General features: G+C 46.5%; 1 protein-coding gene across 2 annotated transcripts in view; it reads left to right on the top strand.

Moving 5' to 3' along the window:
- The window catches only part of LOC132872831 (BOLA class I histocompatibility antigen, alpha chain BL3-7-like), a 40,037-nt gene extending 15,061 nt beyond the window's left edge, over window positions 1–24,976 (top strand). Inside the window, exons 2-7 of one of the 2 annotated variants that reach the window (XM_060907927.1) lie at window positions 3,430–3,696; window positions 11,509–11,784; window positions 23,667–23,951; window positions 24,086–24,202; window positions 24,412–24,438; window positions 24,538–24,976. In XM_060907927.1, coding sequence (XP_060763910.1) covers window positions 3,430–3,696; window positions 11,509–11,784; window positions 23,667–23,951; window positions 24,086–24,202; window positions 24,412–24,438; window positions 24,538–24,629 — 1,064 coding nt within the window. In that variant the 3' untranslated portion in view covers window positions 24,630–24,976. Of the gene's footprint in view, window positions 1–3,429; window positions 3,697–11,508; window positions 11,785–23,666; window positions 23,979–24,085; window positions 24,203–24,411; window positions 24,439–24,537 lie in introns of both variants that reach the window. The other variant, XM_060907926.1, reaches the window with a different exon arrangement.

Below are 24,976 nucleotides of genomic sequence, written 5' to 3'. Positions count from 1 at the left end.
TTGTCACTTTGGAATTTAATGATAACGTTATCGTTTTTCATAAACTCTTCCTGTCTATGAAATTCAACAATATTTGGTCATGTTAGTCTGAAATTATTGATTAAAAGAGCAAATTTACCTCTTCCAGCTACTGCAAGTTCTCTGCTGCCGAATATTGGCGTGAATTTCGATTGTTTTAACTGTAGAATGCCCTCGTATATCTGTATGCAGCCAGCTGGATGTTTGGCCACTTCAGGTCGCCCCGTATGCGTTCGTTTAATGGTCTTCTGCGTGTTAAATAGTTACAAAATTATAATAAAGAAAATACTTTGATTTATTTGGTGTATACTGATGAAGTAATTAATTTTTTTTTTTTTTTTTTTTGGCCATGGGAAGGCTGGCGCCAGAATTATAATGTAGCGGTGCGCCACTTTAAAAGGGCCCGTGGAGAACGCTGCACTGTGTTTATTTCACCCCAAAATCAGCTCTTTTCCAGTGCATTTGAAAACTACTGGTCAGGATGGTTTTTTAAACTTGTGTTGCTCAAATCCTATAACAGCTGAGTTAAACTGACCAGCTGCTGGGTAGATTGTGTTGTATCTGCCAGAGGAGAGGCCACCGTCCTCAAACACCAACCCAGCTGCTGGCTTACAGAAAACAGCCCAGAATGAGTTAAAAATAACCCCACGGTACGACCCAACAGCCTTAACCCAGTGTTTGGGTGCTGCTTTTTACACTGTTTCGACAATTTAAAGTGCTGATGACACGTTTTTGACATCTTTGGCGATGTTTTATAACATAAAAAGTAATTCCCGATGATCCATATATTAATTCACGAAGGCGCCTATTTTACAAGTTATGATAAAAAAACGCGGCTATTTGGGCACATTTGACGGGGCTGCAGCACCCAGGAGACGAAGGAGGAGGAGGAGCTATATGACGTCAGCAAAAGAACCTTCCTCCTCACTTACCAGTTTGTTGTTGATGCGACAGGTGTTCAGTTTATCATTATTAGTATTTTTATTAGACATTATTATACATTATTTTATATATAGTTATTATGCCTTCGCTTGTGTTGCCGGCTTTTGCTCCAAAACCCACAAGGATGGGGTAAGTTTATTCAAGTTTCCCAGAGATCCCGAGCTGCATGCGAAGTGGGTGAAGCAAGTCAGGCGCACTCGTGACAAGTGGGAGCCCTCACCAACATCCGTCCTGTGCTCTGAACACTTCGATTTGGATTGTTTTGACACCCTTCCCAGCTTAAGAGAATCTATTGGGTGTTCAGTTCAGCACAAACGTGTGTTGCTACCATCATCAGTGCCTACACAGTGTTGCCAGATTGGGAGGTTTCCCGCCCAGTTGGGCGGTTTCAAGTGCATTTTGGTGGGTTTTGAACATATTTTGGGCTGGAAAATGTCAGCAGTATCTGGCAACAGATACTGCTGAAGTTTTCCAGCCCAAAATATGTTCAAAACCCACCAAAATGCACTTGAAACCGCCCAACTGGGCGGGAAACCTCCCAATCGGGCAACACTGCCAGTATTCCGGAGGGGGTCTACTAGTAGCTATGCCGGATCCAAAGACAGTCCTCCTGTTAGAACATGTGTTGTGAAACGACATAACATAAAGGTACGTAGAGCTATAGATTCTACATGATAATCATAAATGTAATCATAAAGTCGGCGTGATATCAGTCATGTATTTGCTTGTGAAAGCTTGCGGCTTTCATCTAACTGCCGCCTAGCAACGAGAGGCAAAAGGTAAAGAGGGTAGGCTATCATAGATTCTATTCGGAAGAGATCAACACAATTCTAGACTCCCAGAAGAGGAAGAGCTAGCACTAGAGAGTTCACCGGCGTTTTCATGCGCCATTTCCATTGAGTAGAACCAGAGTAGAACAGCCAGTGAACCGCAGCGTGTTCTTCTGCTGAGGTCACAACATGGCCGCGAGCCACGGACCCAGTTTTCTTGCGCTGTGCATTTAAAAGTTGGATATTCGCGTAACAACAGCTTCTTTTCATGTAATTATAACAGAAATCTAACATGTTTGCCATGTTGTATAGTTTATTTAAGAAATTGCATAGAGTCATGTTCGTGTCATCAGCCCTTTAAATGGTGCATTTTATGCCTTTTTTTTTTAAGCAAAAACAATACACGTTTTTTAAACAACCATGTCAGAAGATGTATATGTGATCGTGGAACAGATGTTACTGTGTTTCAGAAGAATCAAATTATTGTCCTGCACCAAGTAAATAAAACAGCTAAGGAGATCTTGAGTGAACCACTGTTTCACAGTTTGAGCCTGATGATTCCTGACATTGTTGTCCTGGAATATGCCGGGGACATAAGGGACACAGTAACATCTTTTCCATCGCCACAGGATACGACTTCTGACCTGGCTGTTTAAGAAATGAGAAGCTACTCACTGCATCACTCAGGGTTAAAACAATTGTTACAGCTGAAACACAATCGCTGGTTCTTGGGTATTTGCTTATTTAAATCCAAAAAGTGATTTTTATTTTATTTATTTATTGGCCAGGCTCTGTGTGTGTGTGTGTGTGTGTGTATATACAGTGTGTATATATAAACATAGTGATCAACTGATAGATATGACACATGTGAAATTATATATGAACACTAACATGAGGCTGTACAGACCGAACACTTGTGATTCTGTTGGTGTTTAGTGCTCGATTTGCAGAGAGTTATAAAAATTAAATTCTTGTGCGTGCACACATTTTCTGATTTGATATATAATTTTTTTTTTTCTCGCAAAACCAGAAAGTAACAATATGGTAAGTGGTGCATGTGAGAACATTTGCTTCCAGAAAATATTGTGAAAAGAAGCTGCAGTTTCTCCTTTTAGCACTGTCACTTCACAGCAAGAAGGTGTTGGGTTCGACCCTGCTGGTCGACTGGGGCCTTTCTGTACGGAGTTTACATGTTCTCCTGTGTTACAGCTCCACTTTTTGTAATTTTGCAAAGGAAATGTGAGATTTTACAGAGTTGCATGGTGATGTGATCAGCTGATGTCAAGTGTGGTGTTTGTTTGTTTGTTTGTTTGTTTGTTTGTTTGTTTGTTTGTTTTAAATCGGAAACTGAAATCTGTTATTTACTTCCACGCGTTATCTCAGAGAGGGAGAAAGTGTGTGTGTGTGTGTGTGTGTGTGTGTGTTAGGTGAGATTTTACAGAGTTGCCATGGTGATGTGATCAGCTGATGCCACTTTTTATTATTTATTTATTTATTTATTTTTAAATAGGAAACTGAAATGTAATTTACGTGTGTGTGTGTGTGTGTGTGTGTGTGTGTGTGTGTGTTAGGTGGCCTTATTAACTCAGTCAGTCAGTGGGGATTTTGGTGACATCATTCTGAATTTTGCAGAATGTATGCATCTTTATCGTTTTACTTTATCTGTGATGAGTTACTGAAACTATTTACCCTTTTACAGTCACACACTCTCTGCAGTACCAGTACACTGCTGTTACACCAGGAATAAATCTCCCAGAATTCACTGCTGTTGGTCTGGTGGATGGAGAGCAGTTTGTGTTCTATGACACCAACATCAAAAAGATGATCCCAAAGACCGAGTGGGTACAGAACATCAGCGCTGATGATCCACGTTACTGGAAGAGAGAGACAGAACGTATGCAGGATGAAGATTACACACTCACAGTCAGATTGGGTCTCATAATGGAGTGTTTTAATCAGACTCAAGGTGAGAGTGAAACACAATTAGCTTTTATAACTATTGTATATACGCGCACACACTCAATGGCAGTTTAATAAGCTGGTGAAACAGCTGTGTGTAATAAACCTGTTAAAGTAACACAGAAATACAGTTTCCTTTCTGACATCATCTCAGGATTTATTGTGAATCCACAAACGAGCACAGAACAATACTGATGTGCAAAATAACGTTCTGTATTCTCCAGTGTTGTTTTTGGCAGCCATTTTTGATTTAGTTTTAGTCTTAGTCTTTTGGACAAAATGCTTATTAGTTTGTCATATTTGAGTCAATTCCATCCTTGACAGTTTTGGTCTAGTTTTAGTCGACGAAAACTAAGTGTTTTAGTCCAGTTTTAGTCATTCATTTTAGTCGAAAAAATAATTACTTTAAAACATTAAATTAGGCCAATACAGAGATAGGAAATTGTAATCAAGGTTGACAGGTTGTGCAAAACATGCTCTCTACATAAACGCGGTCTAGTGTGCATGCTCTCTACATAAATAGTGTCTAGTGCACGCGCTCTCTGCATAAACGCTCTGTAGCGCGCGCGCTCTCTGCATAAACGCTCTGTAGCGCGCGCGCTCTCTGCATAAACGCTCTTTAGCGCGCGCGCTCTCTGCATAAACGCTCTTTAGCGCGCGCGCTCTCTGCATAAACGCTCTGTAGCGCGCGCGCTCTCTACATCAACGCTCTGTAGCGCGCGCGCTCTCTACATCAACGCTCTGTAGCGCGCGCGCTATCGACGTCAACGCTCTGTAGCGCGCGCGCTCTCTACGTCAACGCTCTGTAGCGCGGGCGCTCTCTACGTCAACGCGCTGTAGCGCGGGCGCTCTCTACGTCAACGCGCTGTAGCGCGGGCGCTCTCTACGTCAACGCGCTGTAGCGCGGGCGCTCTCTACGTCAACGCGCTGTAGCGCGGGCGCTCTCTACGTCAACGCTCTGTAGCGCGGGCGCTCTCTACGTCAACGCTCTGTAGCGCGGGCGCTCTCTACGTCAACGCGCTGTAGCGCGGGCGCTCTCTACGTCAACGCGCTGTAGCGCGGGCGCTCTCTACGTCAACGCGCTGTAGCGCGGGCGCTCTCTACGTCAACGCTCTGTAGCGCGGGCGCGCTCTACGTCAACGCTCTGTAGCGCGGGCGCTCTCTACGTCAACGCTCTGTGGCGCGGGCGCTCTCTACGTCAACGCTCTGTGGCGCGGGCGCTCTCTACGTCAACGCTCTGTGGCGCGGGCGCTCTCTACGTCAACGCTCTGTGGCGCGGGCGCTCTCTACGTCAACGCTCTGTGGCGCGGGCGCTCTCTACGTCAACGCTCTGTGGCGCGCGCGCTCTCTGCATAAACGCTCTTTAGCGCGCGCGCTCTCTGCATAAACGCTCTGTAGCGCGCACGCTATCGACGTCAACGCTCTGTAGCGCGGGCGCTCTCAACGTCAACGCTCTGTAGCGCGGGCGCTCTCTACGTCAACGCTCTGTAGCGCGGGCGCTCTCTACGTCAACGCTCTGTAGCGCGGGCGCTCTCTACGTCAACGCTCTGTAGCGCGGGCGCTCTCTACGTCAACGCTCTGTGGCGCGGGCGCTCTCTACGTCAACGCGCTGTAGCGCGGGCGCTCTCTACGTCAACGCTCTGTAGCGCGGGCGCTCTCTACGTCAACGCTCTGTGGCGCGGGCGCTCTCTACGTCAACGCTCTGTAGCGCGGGCGCTCTCTACGTCAACGCTCTGTGGCGCGGGCGCTCTCTACGTCAACGCGCTGTGGCGCGGGCGCTCTCTACGTCAACGCGCTGTAGCGCGGGCGCTCTCTACGTCAACGCTCTGTAGCGCGGGCGCTCTCTACGTCAACGCGCTGTAGCGCGGGCGCTCTCTACGTCAACGCGCTGTAGCGCGGGCGCTCTCTACGTCAACGCTCTGTGGCGCGGGCGCTCTCTACGTCAACGCTCTGTGGCGCGGGCGCTCTCTACGTCAACGCTCTGTGGCGCGGGCGCTCTCTACGTCAACGCTCTGTGGCGCGGGCGCTCTCTACGTCAACGCTCTGTGGCGTGGGAGCTCTCTACGTCAACGCTCTGTGGCGCGGGCGCTCTCTACGTCAACGCTCTGTGGCGCGGGCGCTCTCTACGTCAACGCTCTGTGGCGCGGGCGCTCTCTACGTCAACGCTCTGTGGCGCGCGCGCTCTCTGCATAAACGCTCTTTAGCGCGCGCTCTCTGCATAAACGCTCTGTAGCGCGCACGCTATCGACGTCAACGCTCTGTAGCGCGGGCGCTCTCAACGTCAACGCTCTGTAGCGTGGGCGCTCTCTACGTCAACGCTCTGTAGCGCGGGCGCTCTCTACGTCAACGCTCTGTGGCGCGGGCGCTCTCTACGTCAACGCTCTGTGGCGCGGGCGCTCTCTACGTCAACGCTCTGTGGCGCGGGCGCTCTCTACGTCAACGCTCTGTAGCGCGGGCGCTCTCTACGTCAACGCTCTGTAGCGCGGGCGCGCTCTACGTCAACGCTCTGTAGCGCGGGCGCTCTCTACGTCAACGCTCTGTAGCGCGGGCGCTCTCTACGTCAACGCTCTGTAGCGCGGGCGCTCTCTACGTCAACGCGCTGTAGCGCGGGCGCTCTCTACGTCAACGCGCTGTAGCGCGGGCGCTCTCTACGTCAACGCTCTGTGGCGCGGGCGCGCTCTACGTCAACGCTCTGTGGCGCGGGCGCGCTCTACGTCAACGCTCTGTGGCGCGGGCGCTCTCTACGTCAACGCTCTGTGGCGCGGGCGCTCTCTACGTCAACGCTCTGTGGCGCGGGCGCTCTCTACGTCAACGCTCTGTGGCGCGGGCGCTCTCTACGTCAACGCTCTGTGGCGCGGGCGCTCTCTACGTCAACGCTCTGCAGCGCGCGCGCACTCCCCGTAGGTAAACGCTCTGCAGCGCGCGCGCTCCCCGTAGGTAAACGCTCTGCAGCGCGCACGTGCACCCCGTAGGTAAACGCTCTGCAGCGCGCGCGCGCGCTCCCCGTAGGTAAACGCTCTGCAGCGCGCGCGCGCGCTCCCCGTAGGTAAACGCTCTGCAGCGCGCGCGCGCTCCCCGTAGGTAAACGCTCTGCAGCGCGCGCGCGCTCCCCGTAGGTAAACGCTCTGCAGCGCGCGCGCGCTCCCCGTAGGTAAACGCTCTGCAGCGCGCGCGCGCTCCCCGTAGGTAAACGCTCTGCAGCGCGCGCGCGCTCCCCGTAGGTAAACGCTCTGCAGCGCGCGCGCGCTCCCCGTAGGTAAACGCTCTGCAGCGCGCGCGCGCGCTCCCCGTAGGTAAACGCTCTGCAGCGCGCGCGCGCGCTCCCCGTAGGTAAAAGCTCTGCAGCGCGCGCTCCCCGTAGGTAAACGCTCTGCAGCGCGCGCGCTCCCCGTAGGTAAACGCTCTGCAGCGCGCGCGCGCTCCCCGTAGGTAAAAGCTCTGCAGCGCGCGCGCGCGCGCTCCCCGTAGGTAAACGCTCTGCAGCGCGCGCGCTCCCCGTAGGTAAACGCTCTGTAGCGCGCGCGCTCTCTACGTCAACGCTCTGTAGCGCGCGCGCTCTCTACGTCAACGCTCTGTAGCGCGCGCGCTCTCTACGTCAACGCTCTGTAGCGCGCGCGCTCTCTACGTCAACGCTCTGTAGCGCGCGCGCTCTCTACGTCAACGCTCTGTAGCGCGCGCGCTCTCTACTTCAACGCTCTGTCGCGCGCCTGCTCTCTACGTAAACGCTGTCTAGCGCGCCTGCTCTCTACGTAAACGCTGTCTAGCGCGCCTGCTCTCTACGTAAACGCTCTGTAGCGCGCGCGGGCTCCGTACGTAAAGAGTACGTAGAGAGCGCGCGCGCTACAGAGCGTTGACGTAGAGAGCGCGCGCGCTACAGAGCGTTGACGTAGAGAGCGCGCGCGCTACAGAGCGTTGACGTAGAGAGCGCGCGCGCTACAGAGCGTTGACGTAGAGAGCGCGCGCGCTACAGAGCGTTGACGTAGAGAGCGCGCGCGCTACAGAGCGTTGACGTAGAGAGCGCGCGCGCTACAGAGCGTTGACGTAGAGAGCGCGCGCGCTACAGAGCGTTGACGTTGAGAGCAGGCGCGCTAGACAGTGTTGACGTAGAGAGCGCGCGCGCGACAGAGCGTTTACGTAGAGAGCGTGCGCGATCTCTTCGTCAACACTGTCTAGCGCGCCTGCTCTCTACGTAAACGCTCTGTAGCGCGTGCTCCGTACGTAAATGCTCTGTAGCGCGCGCGCTCTCTACGTCAACGCTCTGTAGCGCGCGCGCTCTCTACGTCAACGCTCTGTAGCGTGCTCGCTCTCTACGTCAACGCTCTGTAGCGCGCCTGCTCTCTACGTAAACGCTCTCTCGCGCGCCTGCTCTCTACGTAAACGCTCTGTAGCGCGCGCCTGCTCTCTACGTAAACGCTCTGTAGCGCGCGCGGGCTCCGTACGTAAACGCTCTGTAGCGCGCGCGGGCTCCGTACGTAAACGCTCTGTAGCGCGCGCGGGCTCCGTACGTAAACGCTCTGTAGCGCGCGCGGGCTCCGTACGTAAACGCTCTGTAGCGCGCGCGGGCTCCGTACGTAAACGCTCTGTAGCGCGCGCGGGCTCCGTACGTAAACGCTCTGTAGCGCGCGCGGGCTCCGTACGTAAACGCTCTGTAGCGCGCGCGGGCTCCGTACGTAAACGCTCTGCAGCGCGCGCGCGCGCTCCCCGTAGGTAAACGCTCTGCAGCGCGCGCGCGCTCCCCGTAGGTAAACGCTCTGCAGCGCGCGCGCGCTCCCCGTAGGTAAACGCTCTGCAGCGCGCGCGCTCCCCGTAGGTAAACGCTCTGCAGCGCGCGCGCGCTCCCCGTAGGTAAACGCTCTGCAGCGCGCGCGCGCTCCCCGTAGGTAAACGCTCTGCAGCGCGCGCGCGCGCGCTCCCCGTAGGTAAACGCTCTGCAGCGCGCGCGCTCCCCGTAGGTAAACGCTCTGCAGCGCGCGCGCTCTCTACGTCGACCCTGTCTAGCACGCCTGCTCTCTACGTTAACGCTCTGTCGCGCGCGCGCTCCGTACGTAAACGCTCTGTAGCGCGCGCTCCGTACGTAAACGCTCTGTAGCGCGCGCTCCGTACGTAAACGCTCTGTAGCGCGCGCTCCGTACGTAAACGCTCTGCAGCGCGCGCTCCGTACGTAAACGCTCTGTAGCGCGCGCTCCGTACGTAAACGCTCTGTAGCGCGCGCTCCGTACGTAAACGCTCTGTAGCGCGCGCGCTCTCTACGTCAACGCTCTGTAGCGCGCGCGCTCTCTACGTCAACGCTCTGTAGCGCGCGCGCTCTCTACGTCAACGCTCTGTAGCGCGCGCGCTCTCTACTTCAACGCTCTGTCGCGCGCCTGCTCTCTACGTAAACGCTCTGTAGCGCGCCTGCTCTCTACGTAAACGCTGTCTAGCGCGCCTGCTCTCTACGTAAACGCTCTGTAGCGCGCGCGGGCTCCGTACGTAAAGAGTACGTAGAGAGCGCGCGCGCTACAGAGCATTGATGTAGAGAGCGCGCGCGCTACAGAGCGTTGACGTAGAGAGCGTGCGCGCTACAGAGCGTTGACGTAGAGAGCGCGCGCGCTACAGAGCGTTGACGTAGAGAGCGCGCGCGCTACAGAGCGTTTACGTTGAGAGCAGGCGCGCTAGACAGTGTTGACGTAGAGAGCGCGCGCGCGACAGAGCGTTTACGTAGAGAGCGCGCGCGATCTCTACGTCAACACTGTCTAGCGCGCCTGCTCTCTACGTAAACGCTCTGTAGCGCGTGCTCCGTACGTAAACGCTCTGTAGCGCGCGCGCTCTCTACGTCAACGCTCTGTAGCGCGCTCGCTCTCTACGTCAACGCTCTGTAGCGCGCCTGCTCTCTACGTAAACGCTCTCTCGCGCGCCTGCTCTCTACGTAAACGCTCTGTAGCGCGCGCCTGCTCTCTACGTAAACGCTCTGTAGCGCGCGCGGGCTCCGTACGTAAACGCTCTGTAGCGCGCGCGGGCTCCGTACGTAAACGCTCTGTAGCGCGTGCGGGCTCCGTACGTAAACGCTCTGTAGCGCGCGCGGGCTCCCTATGTAAACGCTCTGTAGCGCGCGCGCGCTCCGTACGTAAACGCTCTGTAGCGCGCGCGAGCTCCGTAGGTAAATGCTCTGTAGCGCGCCTGCTCTCTACGTCGACCCTGTCTAGCGCGCCTGCTCTTTACGTAAAAGATCTGTCGCGCGCGCGCTCTTTACGTACACGCTCAGTCGCGTGCGCGCTCTCTACGTAAACGCTCTGTAGTGCGCGCGCTCTCTACGTAAACGCGCTGTAGTGCGTGCGCTCTCTACGTAAATGCTGTCTAGTGTGCATGCTTCATTGTTCACAGACTCATGTTTCTGCCTCTGTTTAACATGTCGCAATGTGCTGATAGAGCACAAACATGTCATGATGAACACACAGCTAGAAGATGACCACGCTGTTTGTTAATGTAAATATGCTAAACATGCTGCTAATGTTAGAGTAGCCAGGTGTGCTGCTGCTCATTTAAGGCACAGCAACAGGTCTGATAAGCTACATTTCCCCCCCGTATGTTTCACAGTCACTCAAATATGGGTCAATATATGACAAAGCATTCAGTTGCTGTCCCACCAAAAATCCCTGCAGGACAAGTTTTACTCATGACATGTTAATTGAATTTAAGTTAGCTTAACCAAGCCAACTTTAGCATGAAGCTAGCGGTCCCATTCATTTTTGCCAGGTCACGGTGTTTTGGAAAACTTCATAGGAAATTCATCACAGCCCGTTTGCTGAGTGACATTAACCAAAGCTCGCAAACGTATCCATGATCTGTTAAGGACTTATTATAACGTTAACTTACTGTCGCAGAAATAGCAGCATGGTGAGCTTTAGATGCCTCTTGAGGTTGGTCGTATTCTTGCCACGTAGTTTATAGCCACAGCGTGTACCTCTGTCTCCCACTACAAGGCATTCTGTTTTATTTTCTGCTGGATTATGTGTAAAGTATGTCCATAAATAATCACGTCTTTTCTGTCCACCAAGCCCTTGTGCTGGCATTGCTGCTGCCATGGTCCATGAACGGTGTGTGGCTGCCCCGGTGTGCACTGTGCCCGGACATGCCCGGTGGTGGGCGTGACCAAACAAGGACAGGATACAGGTGCATTGCTGATATTTTCAGCATTTGGCGGACACCGTTGGAGGAAACGCCATGCATTTTGATAGTCCTATAGCCAACCCACTAACATTTTCGTCTCGTCAGCGAAAACAACCGATACGTCTCGTCATATTTTCGTGATCAAAGAGTTATGTTTAGCTTGTCACTGTCTCGTTTTAGTCATGAAAAAAGGTGCATTAATGAAATCATTTCATCATCGTTAACGAAAACAACACTGGTATTCTCAGTAGTACACAGTGGTTCTGTAACATCGATTAAACAGCAGCAGATCATTATATCATCAGAGTCACAAACCCTTGGGCTTTGTCTCAAACTGCAGACTCTCACACTAAAGAGCTTCTCTCTACACTTTTAATGTTTTTTCTATTTAGGCAAACTACTGAGTGTCCATTATACAGTTTGGGCCACAGATTAAAACGATCCGAATGTGTTTTTACTTTACACACAGAGCTGTGAATCCATGCAGTGTAGAAGGGCACAAAACACACATTATTAAATAGTTTTTTTACTGACAATGACATTGTTCTACTACAAAGGACAAAATGTAAAAAGGACGAGTAGAAAAGTGCAGTGTAGCAGTTTGAATAGAGAGTGTAGAAGGAAAGTCAGCTCATCTGATCTCACCTCATTGTGTGTGTGTGTGTGTGTGCAGGAGTTCATAGACTCCAGAGGATGTACAGCTGTGAGCTTGATGATGATAGCACCACTAGAGGATATGATCTGTACGGTTATGATGGAGAAGATTTCATGAGTCTGGATCTGAAAACTGGAACCTGGACTGAAGCGAAACCTCAAGCTGGAATCTTTATAAAGAAGTGGGATCCTACAGACGCTAAAGCTAAACACTGGAAGAGCTACCTGGAGGATGAATGTGTTGATCGTTTAAAGAAGTTTGTGTCTTACGGCAGAGAGACTCTGGAGAGGAAAGGTAAAGTGTGTGATCTGCTCTGTTATTGTAACTGCAGCTGATAGACAAACACGCAGCTTATTACACACACATTGTGCATATACTAATAACACATTGATGATGCACTACGAGGTTGTTGGGGTTCTTTTTTTGTTTTTTTTTTAAATGCCAAAAGTAAAATAAATGGGAACTGGGGTTTGTATTTTTCTTTTCCCATATGTGTGCACAAAGATGGTACCACAATGAAATGATAAAATGCCATTTACATTTAAATTTTCCATTAAAGCGTTCAACATTAGTGTCAAAATTAACAATAATTCAAAACATTTAAAGAGTTAACTCGTGGCCTTTCTGGACTTACAGTTGTGTTCAAATAAATAGCAGTGTGTTAAAGTAAATAAAGTGAAATATTTTGAATAGCCTTTATTTCCACGTTTCAAATGTAGTGGAAACATCCGTCCATCCGTTATCTGTAGCCGCTTATCCTGTGCAGGGTCACGGAAGAGCTGGAGCCTATCCCAGCTGACTACAGGTGAAAGGCGGGGTACACCCTGGACAAGTCGCCAGGTCATCACAGGGCTGACACATAGACAACCATTCACACTCACATTCACACCTACGGTCAATTTAGAGTCACCAGTTAACCTAACCTGCATGTCTTTGGACTGTGGGGGAAACCGGAGCACCCGGAGGAAACCCACACGGACACGGGGAGAACATGCAAACTCCACACAGAAAGGCCCTCACCGGCCACGGGGCTCGAACCCGGACCTTCTTGCTGTGAGGCGACAGTGCTAACCACTGCACTGCTATGCTGCCCACTAGTGGAAACATTACACATTCAAATCCAAATCAGTTCCAGGAAGGAAACAAAAGGATCTGTCCAAAAAAATAGCAGTGTCGACATTTTTCTCTTCAAACTCAAACTGAACTCATATTTAGCTGCATAAACATTGTTTTTGATAACTGCTGCACTTCTGTGTTGCACTGAATCAACCAACATCTGGCACCTATCAGCAGGTATTTCAGCTCAGGATGAACGAACTACATGCCACAGTTCCTGTGAATTTTTGGGTTTTGCTTCAGAAACTGCATTTTTAATGGCACCCTACAGGTTTTCAGTGGGGTTGAGGTCTGGGGATTGAGCTGCCACTCCATTACCTCAATCCGTTTTGTCTGGAACCAAGATGTTACTCGTTTATTCGTGTGTTTGGGGTCGTTGTCTTGTTGAAAAACCCATTTCAGGGGCATTTCCTCTTCGGCATACGGCAACATAATCTCTTCAAGTATAGTGATGTATTCAGACTGATCCATGATCCCTGGTATACGATCAGTAGGTCCAACACCGTAGTATGAAAAACATCCCCATACCATGATTTTTGCGTCACCGTGCTTCAGTGTACTGTGGCTTGAATTCAGAACCCGGGGTTCGTCTGACGTACTGTCTGACCACTCGACCTGAAAAGAACAGTTTTACTCTCATCAGTCCACAGGATATTACGCCATTTCTCTTTGGGCCCGTCGATGTGTTCCTTGGCAAATTTTAACTAATTCTATACATGGTGTTTTTTCAACAATGATGCTTTACAGGAGCTTCGATCAAACGTCTTCTGACTGTAACAGCACTTACAGGTCATTTTAGATCATCTTTGATCTTTCTGGAGGTGATGATTGGCTGATTCTTTGCATTTCTGACTGTTCTTCAATCCGTTTTAACAGTAGTTGCTTGTTTTCTTCTGCACGTTTCGGGTTTTTGTTGCCACTTTAAAGCATTTGAGAATTTTTGCTGAGCATCCTATAATTTACTGCACTTCTTTGTACGTTTCCCCCTCTCCAATCAGCTTTTTAATCAAATTACCGTACATTCAGTGCGTTTACATGCACATAGAAAAAATCAAATTTCTGCCGTTGCTTGACTGAAATCGAAGTTCTAAATGCCATGGAAACACCTTAGCTCGGCTGAAATCGAACCGAACTGGATTTCTCGTAATCAAGCTACACGACCTAGATTATGCGATTGTAGCCGAGCTACTTGGTGCATGTAAACCCTATCGAGCTACGTAGTCGAGCTACTTCCTTCAGCACTGCCCCTTCCGGAAGTGACGAGTGACGAGACCACAAGCGGGAAACACAACAGCCTCGGTTGGCATGACACTTCACCTTAGCCGCCACTTTATTAGGAACACTTGTGTCTGGGCATGTACGCACCCATTTCCAATTAGTTGGTAAGTTATTAGCATGTTAGCAGGCTAACAGTTAATATGTTCACCATTACAGATAAACTTCAACTTAGTGGCCATTTTATTAGGAACACTTCTGTTCGTACATACAAACTACAAACACTTCTTGTGAACACGGAACTGATAACTTTGTTTATACTCTTGAATAGCTCTTCTTCATGACGACAACCGGAAGTGTACCAACACGATGGGGCGTGTAGCGCCACCTGTGGCTCGAGTGCACAATGTACCTCACACAATAGCTCGATTTCCTTGTGTGCATGTAGGATTGGATTTCTCTGGCACCCCTGCTGGGACCCTTAGCCATACCTGTCAACTTTGAGGTTTGAAAAAAAGGGATATTTCCCAGATTTTAACTCAAAATAAGGGAAAATTTCAGAAAGTCGGTAATCGAACTGACTTTTCTTCACAAAATTAAATTCGTCCTGCCATTTGGGTAAGTAGCGGCAATACACCTTTTTTGGTTTTGCCTCGCTCCTTTCTTTATTCATGTCTCTAGTCTCGCCGTCTACTGAAACTCGCTCCCTGAGGAAAGAATTACGACCATCTTTTAGTTTTGTGAGAAGTTCCGAGCAGTGACCTTGGTCAGACCATAGATTTACATAGAAGACTAGATGCCTCGTCCCCGTTGCCCGTCAACGAAGTCGAACGTCCACACATGGCGGCCATCTTACCTCAGACAGCTGGCTTACCCATTACATTGTGTTGGTAGCGATATGTACTTTTCAGATGACCGTAACTTCCTCAAATTTCAATCGATATTCAAACGGTTTGGTTTGTTATATAAAAAAAAAAAACGGAAGTATGTATTTATGATCTTAATGATGAATAATCATTTTATGTTTTAAAAAAATACGCATAGCTTGGCGAAAATATTTCAGTATACTACAGACTGTAAGACAGGATGCATGCTGAAATTCCTATGCTGTGAGAAGCCTAACACTGCATACTTATGGATAACTGCGGCCTTAGGACAAATAACCATACAATTTATTTCCAATTTTTAGTGAAAATATTTTTACATGTGATAGGGCCGTAGGGGAAGCTAAAGTTAAATAAACAGCTTACTCACTTCTGAAACTTCAGAAATACTTCATCCACCTCAAAAACCTAATGCACTCACATCGCATAATAACAAATGTAAACTCACATCATAGCATAATAACAAATGTAAACTCACATCATAGCATAATAACAAATGTAAACTCACATCATAGCATAATAACAAATGTAAACTCACATCATAGCATAATAACATGTAAACTCACATCATAGCATAATAACAAATGCACTGCCCGAGTAAGTAATAGTATAAAACAGTGACAGCGACTCACGGTAGTTTGTGACAAAAAAAGCACTTAATTAATCACGTGGTTATACTTTCAAGGATAAAAAGATATCTTTACATTTACAAAAAGAACATTCAAAGCTGATTATCATGTCAAAGTCAATATATGTTAACACAGAAGATTGAAATTTCATTTGACTAGGCTCCAATGTGCAGTTAAAATAAAACTAAACATACTGATATAAACATCTACAATTAAAACACACACACATCAGCTTGTCATCAAAGTCAGTACTTTGATTTCCTGTAAATCATAATGTGGGTGCTGGGATGTGCTTGCGTAAGTCTTCATACCCATAGGATGTCTATGTTCATACCCCTTGTCTGTGGTAAGATGGCCGCCCTGTGCGGACGTTCTGGAATACGCGGTGAGGAATCTAGTCTTCTATGTAAATCTATGGGTCAGACTAGCGCTATGGTTCTGACAGTCTTCTTCACAGACATGCAATTAAAATCAATGTGTAATTACTAGACTGGCACCTGCTGTACTGGAGAGGGCGGGGACGTGAATTCATGGCCCGACTTCCTGCTGTAAACTCCTGTCAGAGGCGCGTCATGAATTCTGGACCTACCAACTTTTATATAATGTGAAAATACGGGATATTTTCGGGAAAATAAAAAAACGGGAAGACAGCGGGAAATAAGTCAAAATAAGGGATTTCCCGGGAAAAACGGGAGGGTTGACAGGTATGCCCTTAGCTCGATTACCGACAGCAGCTCGATTTGGATGTGCATGTAAACGCACTGATTGTTCCTCCAATCAGTGTTTGGAACGGCCCATTTTACTGAGCAATTCAGAACGAAATGTATTTTATAACAGCGTGTGAAACATTTACTTCCCTTCTTCCTTAATAAAGGACAACTAATGGCCTTTTATTATAATTATTAAACTCCACACGGCTATTATTTTGAACAGTGAATTTAATGAATGAGTCAGTTACTCAGAATAAGCAGCGTGCATGTCCTAACGGTTGGGTCTGTTTTTCTGTTACACTATTACATCTACAAGGAAATGATTTGCCAGGTAGAAATATGAGTATTACTAATAACAGTAGTTCATCAGGTTACTGATGTTGTCCTGCTATTTTTTTTAACACAAGTGTAACTATAATAACTAGACTGCATTTCCACAGAGAAAATGCAGTGTGCTTGCTGAGCTGTAGCAGAACAGCTAGCATGCTAAAAGCTAGCACGCCAACATGCTAATAGATAACATGCTAACAGCTAGCATTCTAACTTGCTAATGATTAACATGCTATTTGTTAAAATTCTAACATTTTAAGCTAATATGCTAACAGGCTAACATGCTAATGGCTAGTATGTTAACTTTTAGCATGCTAACACGCTGAGGGTGACATGCTAATATGCTAACAGTTAGCATGCTAACATGCTCAGGCGAACTTGCTAACATCAAACATGCGAACTCTGCATGCTACCATGCTAATCCTAACATGTTAACAGTTCTCATGATAACATCTCGCACGCTAACAGCAGGCATGATATCGTAATGGGTAACATGCTAACAGCTAGCATGGTAACACGTGAATGCTTATATGCTAATTGCTATTGTGTGTGCGCGTGTAAGTATTCCTAATAAAGTGGCCATTGAGTTGAAGTTGATTTGCTGTCAAAGTCTTAAATGAGCAGATCCTTGCCAAATGCATCATCACCTCTGGGGGAAGGGAGGAACGACTCAGTCAAGCTTCCATTGATTAGCGGCAAAATGGAGAAAAAATGGACGGATGAAAGGCGAGAGAAAGCCGAGTGCGGGTCAGAACCGCTATCATGTGTGATGGTGATTTGGCCTGAGGTGCCGTATGAAGTTTGGTGGATGTGTGGTGAAGTGTTACTGAGCAAAACTCCATTCATTTGAATGGGGCCAAAAATCAATGGAAGCCTATGGAGGTAAAAAGAGATGCGTGAAAACCAAGGAAAAGACGAGTGCAGGTCTCAGATGAGGGGATGGATCTGTGCGAGGACTTGGCCTGAGGCATCAAGTGAAGTTTCTTGAAGTTTGGTCACTTGGTTAAAAAAAATTGATGGAGAGTGAAAGTTTTTCTCCTGAAACACCATTCATTTTCAATGGGGCCAAAAATCAATGCAAGCCTATGGAGGAAAAAGGGATGAGCAAAAAGAAAGGAAAAATATGAGTGCGGGTCAGAACCGATCGCATGTATGTGTCGGGGGAGTTGGCCTGAAGTATCACATGAGGTTTGGTGCATCTGCGATGGAGCGTGTCCGAGTAGGATGATTCGATTCATGAGCCCTATTCATTCTCTATGGGGGGGAAAAAACAAAAGAAAAATGACAAGAACAAGAGAACGGGCGCGTTGATCCAAAAGCTGTATTCAGGCACACATCATCACTTCGGGCCAGACGTCTCAGAGTTGGAACGGTGTCTCTATCTCGAATGCCCTAGGAGGAGCAGTGGATCCAAAAACCGTGTTGGAATAAGGCAGAATAAGTAAAAATTAAGAAGAACAATAGTGTGCTTGCCTTTGGCAAACACACAGCAGCCAAGCAAGCACACTAATAATCCTGACATTCTGCTGAAGTCATTAATTCCTGAGCCATCTCTCAAACGCTGCTGTTCGCTGCACTTCCGTCCTCCACATTGTTTAAAGGGGAACTGAAGTCATTTTTAAACTTGCTTTATTTCTTAATTAACGTGTTCAATTATGTTTTCGGTTTTGGTAACTTTATATCGTGACTCATATTGGCAACTAATTGCAATTAAATACTTGTGTAGGTGTAATTGTGCTTATGTGTATGTAGGTTGGTGTTAAGTGATCAATCTTTAATAATTAAATTGATTCAATCCCATTGAATCGTTTAATTTGACTCAACTGAATTGAATCATACCATGGAATCAGTCTCATTGAATCATTTGAAGTGAATCATTCAAGTGAATCATACCAGTATTTGATATAACTCAAAATTTTGATCACTTACCAAGCTGCAACTAATATCATATACACCTTAAGAGTTCTTTTGTGATGTGGGTGGCTTCAAAAGTATCGAAACAGCAGACAGACACCACACAAAATCTCATCTCATCTCATTATCTCTAGCCGCTTTATCCTTCTACAGGGTCGCAGGCAAGCTGGAGCCTATCCCAGCTGACTACGGGCGAAAGGCGGGGTACACCCTGGACAAGTCGCCAGGTCATCACAGGGCTGGCACATAGACACAGACAACCATTCACACTCACATTCACACCTACGGTCAATTTAGAGCCACCAGTTAACCTAACCTGCATGTCTTTGGACTGTGGGGGAAACCGGAGCACCCGGAGGAAACCCACGCGGACACGGGGAGAACATGCAAACTCCGCACAGAAAGGCCCTCACCGGCCACAGGGCTCGAACCCGGACCTTCTTGCTGTGAGGCGACAGTGCTAACCACTACACCACCGTGCTGCCCCACCACACAAAATTCCAATAATAATGGAGTTTATTATAACAAAGATAAAAAAGGCAAAAACAAAAGGAGAAAAAAGAAAATTGAATGGCAGCAGAATGAAATCTTCTATGAACAGTGTGTGTGTGTGTAAGCCACGTGATTAGCTTGTAGGCTAATCAGACAAAGGGGATGCTAGGCTAGCATGTGTTTTTCAGGCTTAGTGGGTGTGTGATAAAATTAACAATTAAAATACATTCAAACGATCATCCATGATATATATATGGCTTTAAATGTAGGCACAGGAGAATTTGCTATAAAGGTTGAATTAAATCAAGACTTGGGATATTATCTAAGGTTGAGATAAGGACCTCTTGGTAAAGAACAAAGGAGGGGGAAGGGCTACCACATGTCCCCTTTATTGAGGTATTTCACCTGACGTCACAGGGTCACGTGATGCCCCGGTGTCCGCCATTTTGAACGTCAAGCTACATACTAACGCTGCAGACAGAGAGGGAGAACCGGCTTGAAAAAAAATGTGTTACAGACACCTAGAATAGATTAATTTGTCAGTAAGCACTCTATAAATAACCATGGTGTTTGCTTGTTGTGCTGTGGGCTGCCACAACAGACAGGGACAGCGTGCAGGACGTTCCTTTTACTGGTTTCTAGTGATGGGAATTTCGGCTCTTTTTCGGGAGCCGGCTCTTTTGGCTCTTCTTACTATAAGGACCCGGCTCTTTCGGCTCCCAAACGGTTCCTGAGATTTTATTTTTGATTTAATTGCTGCAATTAACTAGTTAATTAATTACATTATTTATATTTTATCAATAGGATGTTTTCCATTTTATTTTTTATTTTTTGTAGCCATTGTAAAGCTTTGTAAAGTATAGCAGTGTAACAATGTTCTAGCTATAGAAATAAAACTTACCAATTAATAAATTTTTTTCTCACAAACATGATGCAAAACTGTGTTATATTACCAATATAAAATACACAGCTGATTTTCCCCTCCTCAGGTGCCTCACAGACTCCTCTCCCCTGCGCTCCACAGCTTTAAACATTACACCAATTTTCGTATTTTCGCAGCTGTGAATGACATCAACCCCCCCAACCAAAAAAAAGTAGGCGTACACCATGCTACTTTTTTCCTTTGAATGGTAATAGACAACACAAAGACGCAATCGGACAGCAACTTTTTTTGTGAAAGTCTCTCTCTCTCTCTGAGGCACCTAAGGACAAAAAAATAATTCGGCTCCCCAACTCGGCTCCCACCGAAGAGCCGGCTCCCGTCGTTCACTTCAAAGAGCCGGCTCTTTGAACCGGATCGTTCGCGACCGACACATCACTACCGGTTTACTACTGACCCAGACAAGAGGGATTACAGCTGTGAAGAGACAGGATTGGGAGCCAACAGAGTACTCCAGACTTTGCAGTGATCATTTCATTTCAGGTTAGTTTATCAGTTAACGCAATTTTGATAAAATATATAGCAAAAAGTAAATGGGTCAGTGTTTGTTAACCCATCTGAGCAGTGAAACAAGGCAGTGTTAATTTGTCTAGGGTTGCATGTAGCAGACATCAGACATAAAACGCAATAACAGAGGCCAGAAAGAAACAGGACACAGAAATAAACAGGGAAATTAAGTAAAAAGAAAGAAAGAAAGAAAGAAAGAAAGAAAGAGGAAAAAAAAGAAAAAAAAAAAAGAGCGTGGATCTCCAAACACGAGAAGCCTATCTTACGCACATATCATGCGGGCTCCACATCTCCACACACGCATCGCGTCTGAAGTCATAACTCATCAGGGGAAATCGTGTCCACATTGGCATGTTCAAAAAACAACCTCGCGTCAACAATGATACCACACGCAAGAAAAAAAAAAAACAGTCAGGCTACTCAACAACCAACCTGGCAGCAGCAGTCGTTGTCATGTAAACACAACACTTCGAATATGCAAATGCTTCCCGTTACACACGATTGCTATGTCAATAAACATCATTTTGCCAATATTTTAGAGACCCCCCAACATTTCGCAAATCAAGTTTTCAAAGGATCTCATGTCTGTTTCAGGGGATCTCGGATCCCCCGAGTAACAAGACAGTGTTGTGAACATAGCCTACCTTGTACCGTTTCAAACTGCTGGGGTCATCCTTCATCAAACTGTTAACTTCTGTCGACAACCTTGGCTCCATACCAAGGCTGGGTACAGTGTTTGTGATAAAAGACAGATCCAATTTAACACGAATCACAGCTTACTTTCTTGTTAAAATGTGCAAAGGTCTCCAGCATCTCATACTGCCTTGCACTGAAGGACTTAAGCGTGCCGTCCAAAATGGCTGCATCACGTGACTTGGTCACGTGGGTGAAATACCTCAATAGAACAAAGAGTTAGCTCTGCCTTGCTAGCTAAGCATGCGGTCAGGGCCTGTTTAGGCCTGTGAACACGTGGTAAAGCCTTCTTTGGAGACAAAGACTTTCCAAACAGCTAACCCCCTAGCTTTATAGTATTATTCAATTTACTGAAATCTTAATGAGGTCAAAAATATGGGTGAGTAATGAAATTAAAATGTTAAAAGAGAGAGCGAGCATGCAAAAACTTATTGATTTAAACAATTGAAATCAACAATAACAAATGATAGAAAATTAAAATTCAGTGTGCACACTTCATTTCCTGCATATAACTTCACACTAAGTGAATAACTAATTTCTAAAACTAGTCTTAATGCCCAATGCCAGTCTTACTTCAAAAGTCTCGTCTTTTGAAGAAAGCAGTCTTCCTGGAGCTTAGGAAAAACTTTGTAGTAGGGAGTAATTTTAATTTTAATTTTAATTTTAAGAGGTTCTTTGAGAAGGCTTCGTAGCTTGTGAGAAGGAGTCTCTGATCAGAACACGTGCACGGGTCCAGGAGGGTCCAGCCGCTTCCCGAACAGATGAAAAACAAAGAAAACTGCCTTTTGCTTGCAGTTTTTGTACGTACTTAAAAGAATAATTGAAAACCGGTTTATAACTCGCTTGAGTTAAAGCGCGCGTGTTTCCGGAGTCTACCGTGATCAAGGGTAGACAGAAGGAGGAAAACGCGCTGAAACGTGGTTTCGGACGGTCCGATGGTGAGCGTCTCTTTTTGGTCTGTTCTTCGCTGAGTTCAGACACCAGAGATAGCGAAAATGGAGTCTTCCAAGTATCTTATGGTATGATGGAAGATGTGATGTAAGTGATCCCGCCCAGGCGTGACGTAGGTCAACGCGGAAGTTGGCTGGGAGTTGTAGTTCTTAGACACAAGATGGCGCATGGTACCTACACTTGCAAATATTTTATACTTATCGGCCTATTCGGTTTTTAGCCGTGTTGAATTTAGTTCGTTTGGTCCACGGCAGGCGTCGCTTATCTGCGCGATCTTCATGAGACTTGTGCAAGACTTCAAAATGTGACGTGCCAGCCAGGTGTCAGTGCCGCCATTTTGAAAACTGTTTTCCAAACGAAATATTGCACAAAAACGAGTTTAAATGACGATTACTGCCTACTTTTTTTTCAAACTTTCCTGATTGCTATCAAAACAAACAAAACTTCTGGCTTGATCACATCAGCATTCGAAAGAGGGCGCGCGCGTCTTTTGACAACGTTGGCAGATGTTGGTCACTTTGATTTCCGCTGTATGTTTTACTTCCGTCCTACGATGTCTCGCACAGGAAAAAGGAAAGACAAAGTATGCATTCAAATATTAATTTTAATGTTGGCACCCAGTTTCCATTTTATGAAGAAAATGAAAGCCAAAGTGTCGTTTCTTTTCTTTTTCCCTGTTAGTGCATTAATTTTATTTATGGCCACAAAATACTGATATGATGAAGAAAATTAAACGACAAAATGATGTTTTTAATTTATATTTGACACTAATGCATGCTTACATTGAAAATCCCATTTTACTTTGCATTGTGTCACTATCTTTACGTGATAATGTACACAATAATAACACACACCTTCCCATTTACACTCACTCACACTGATTTCCTGCAGTTTTCACTGTTAATTCGTGGACAGCAGTCAGTTTCACCTTTTAGTGATCGAGAAATGTCCTCGGATAACAACTCCACTCTTCTCGTTCCCGCTGCTGGACAAAGTGTATTAGATTTTAAAGTCTGTGAATAATGTGACTGTTGTGGCTTCTTTTAAAAATCTCACTGTGGTGAAGGGGCGTCTTGTGCTTGGCCAGGAGATGGAGAACACGGAATGACTCCTCAGTAGCAGCTTTAGCTCTCCTGGTGGGTTTTGTGAAAAGTGATGGCTGAGCTTTAAAACCAGTTGTAACTCTTGAATTCTTTTCTCTCCTATTTCACTTTTGGGTGGGAATGAATCCTTGAATTTCAGATGGTAAGTGATGTAATGGCAGGCAGTCTTTTCTTTCACTCCTGTAAAAGCAAGTTCATTTTCCCATTCAGAACGGTAATGATGTATTTTCACCTTCTTTCGTTGCTCGGCCATGGTTTCCTGAACAGAGTTTGCTCAGAGACAGAACACAGATGTAGTTAACATTAGCTACGGAGCTTAGCAGCAGGTTGATGTGACGCAGCCGGAAACAGTTATCTGCAAAAATTCATCATAATCAGCCAGAATTATTTTGTCCTTGCGCTCCTCCCTGCCCATAGAGATGCACAGCACTAATTAAATATGTAGCAGAATTCAAACTGGACCAACCTGTGAATATTTGAACACTACATGTGGTTTTTTTTAATTGTAAAATGTGTTGTGGTCTAAAAATATCTCTGAGATCGACCAGGTTAATGACTGCTGGACTACAGGAGAAATACTGCACTCTTTAATGTTTATACCTCCAGCTTAATCATTCATGCAGCCAGAAAATGTTTAGCACGTGATAAATAACAATTGAGCTTCGGTTTTCTTTAAATTTGTGTCTCTGCAGTTCGTCCCGAGGCGTCAGTCTTCCACAAACACTCTCCTTCTCCAGAGGTGGTGTGTCTCGCTACAGGTTTCTTCCCCAAAGCCCTGAATATCACCTGGCAGAAGGACGGAGAGGACGTGACTGAGGACGTGGAGCTCAATGAGACGTTACCCAACCAGGATGGAAGCTTCCAGAAGAGGAGCATTCTGAAAGTCCCAGCTGAGGAGCTGCAGAAACACAAATACACCTGCGTAGTTCAGCACAGCAGCTTGGGGGAGGAGAAGATAGTCCGAGAAGTACCAAAAGGTCCTATTAAAACTACGCATTTAGATGGTAAAAGCTGATTTACTGTTGCAGCAGAGAATAAAACTACGCATTTAGATGGTAAAAGCTGATTTACTGCTGCAGCAGAGAATAAAGACTCTGTGCTGATTTAACAGGTGGAGGATCAGATGGAGAATCAGGTGGAGGATCAACTGTTATCATCATTGTTGTCCTTGTGGCTCTTGTTGTTGTCGCTGCTGCTGGGATTGTCCTCTGGAAGAAGAGGAACTCTGGTGAGAGGAGGAAGGAGGCAGATGTGAAGTTTTCAGAGAACAGATTTACACTTTCTCATTCTGAGAGGATTTGATGAATATTTTGCATATTTTTAATCTTCATTAATAAATTAGACGAGACAATAAACTGATATGAACCCATTATCTCATGAAGCCAAACACAGCACTGAGATTTTATAATAACTGTCTGTCCATCATCTGTGTTTCAGGATTCAAACCTGTTCCCCCCAAACCCTGTAAGTGAACCTTTATGATCCATAAATGATGTTTAAAACCACTACATTATTTATTAGCAGTGTTTAGTTCTCTTTGTGACGGATTTGAATGTTTTACAGCCTCTGAAGGAGATTCTTCCTCCAAAAAACAACTGTTTCTTCCTGCTGAAGAGAGAGAGAGAAAGACAGACATGATGATGTTTACAGTGTAATATGGAATAAAAATGTGTGTGTGGAGTGAAAATCCAGCAGAAAAGCCTGAGCTCACATTAAATCTCAGATCAGAGCTGATATTTGTCTCCATTGTCAAGCGCAGTTTAATATCCAGCTATAAGATTGTGGTGAAATACTTCTCTCCCTGTTTTTCTGCTCTTTCACAGGTGAGGAGGTGCAGCCATGCTGCTTCTGCTTCTTCTCTTACTGCCACAAACTGGACTGCAGTGTGTAACACTGCAATCGAATCTTTTATATCTGTATTTTAGAGGGAGATGAAGAAAAATGTTATAAAAACAAAAGTCCTGTAATAACGTCCTGTAACTCTTAAAAACTTTAGATTTCC

This window comes from Neoarius graeffei, chromosome 24 (genome assembly GCF_027579695.1).
Source record: "Neoarius graeffei isolate fNeoGra1 chromosome 24, fNeoGra1.pri, whole genome shotgun sequence".
NCBI classification, from domain to species: domain Eukaryota; kingdom Metazoa; phylum Chordata; class Actinopteri; order Siluriformes; family Ariidae; genus Neoarius; species Neoarius graeffei.
This window is presented reverse-complemented; position numbering and strand designations above follow the sequence as displayed.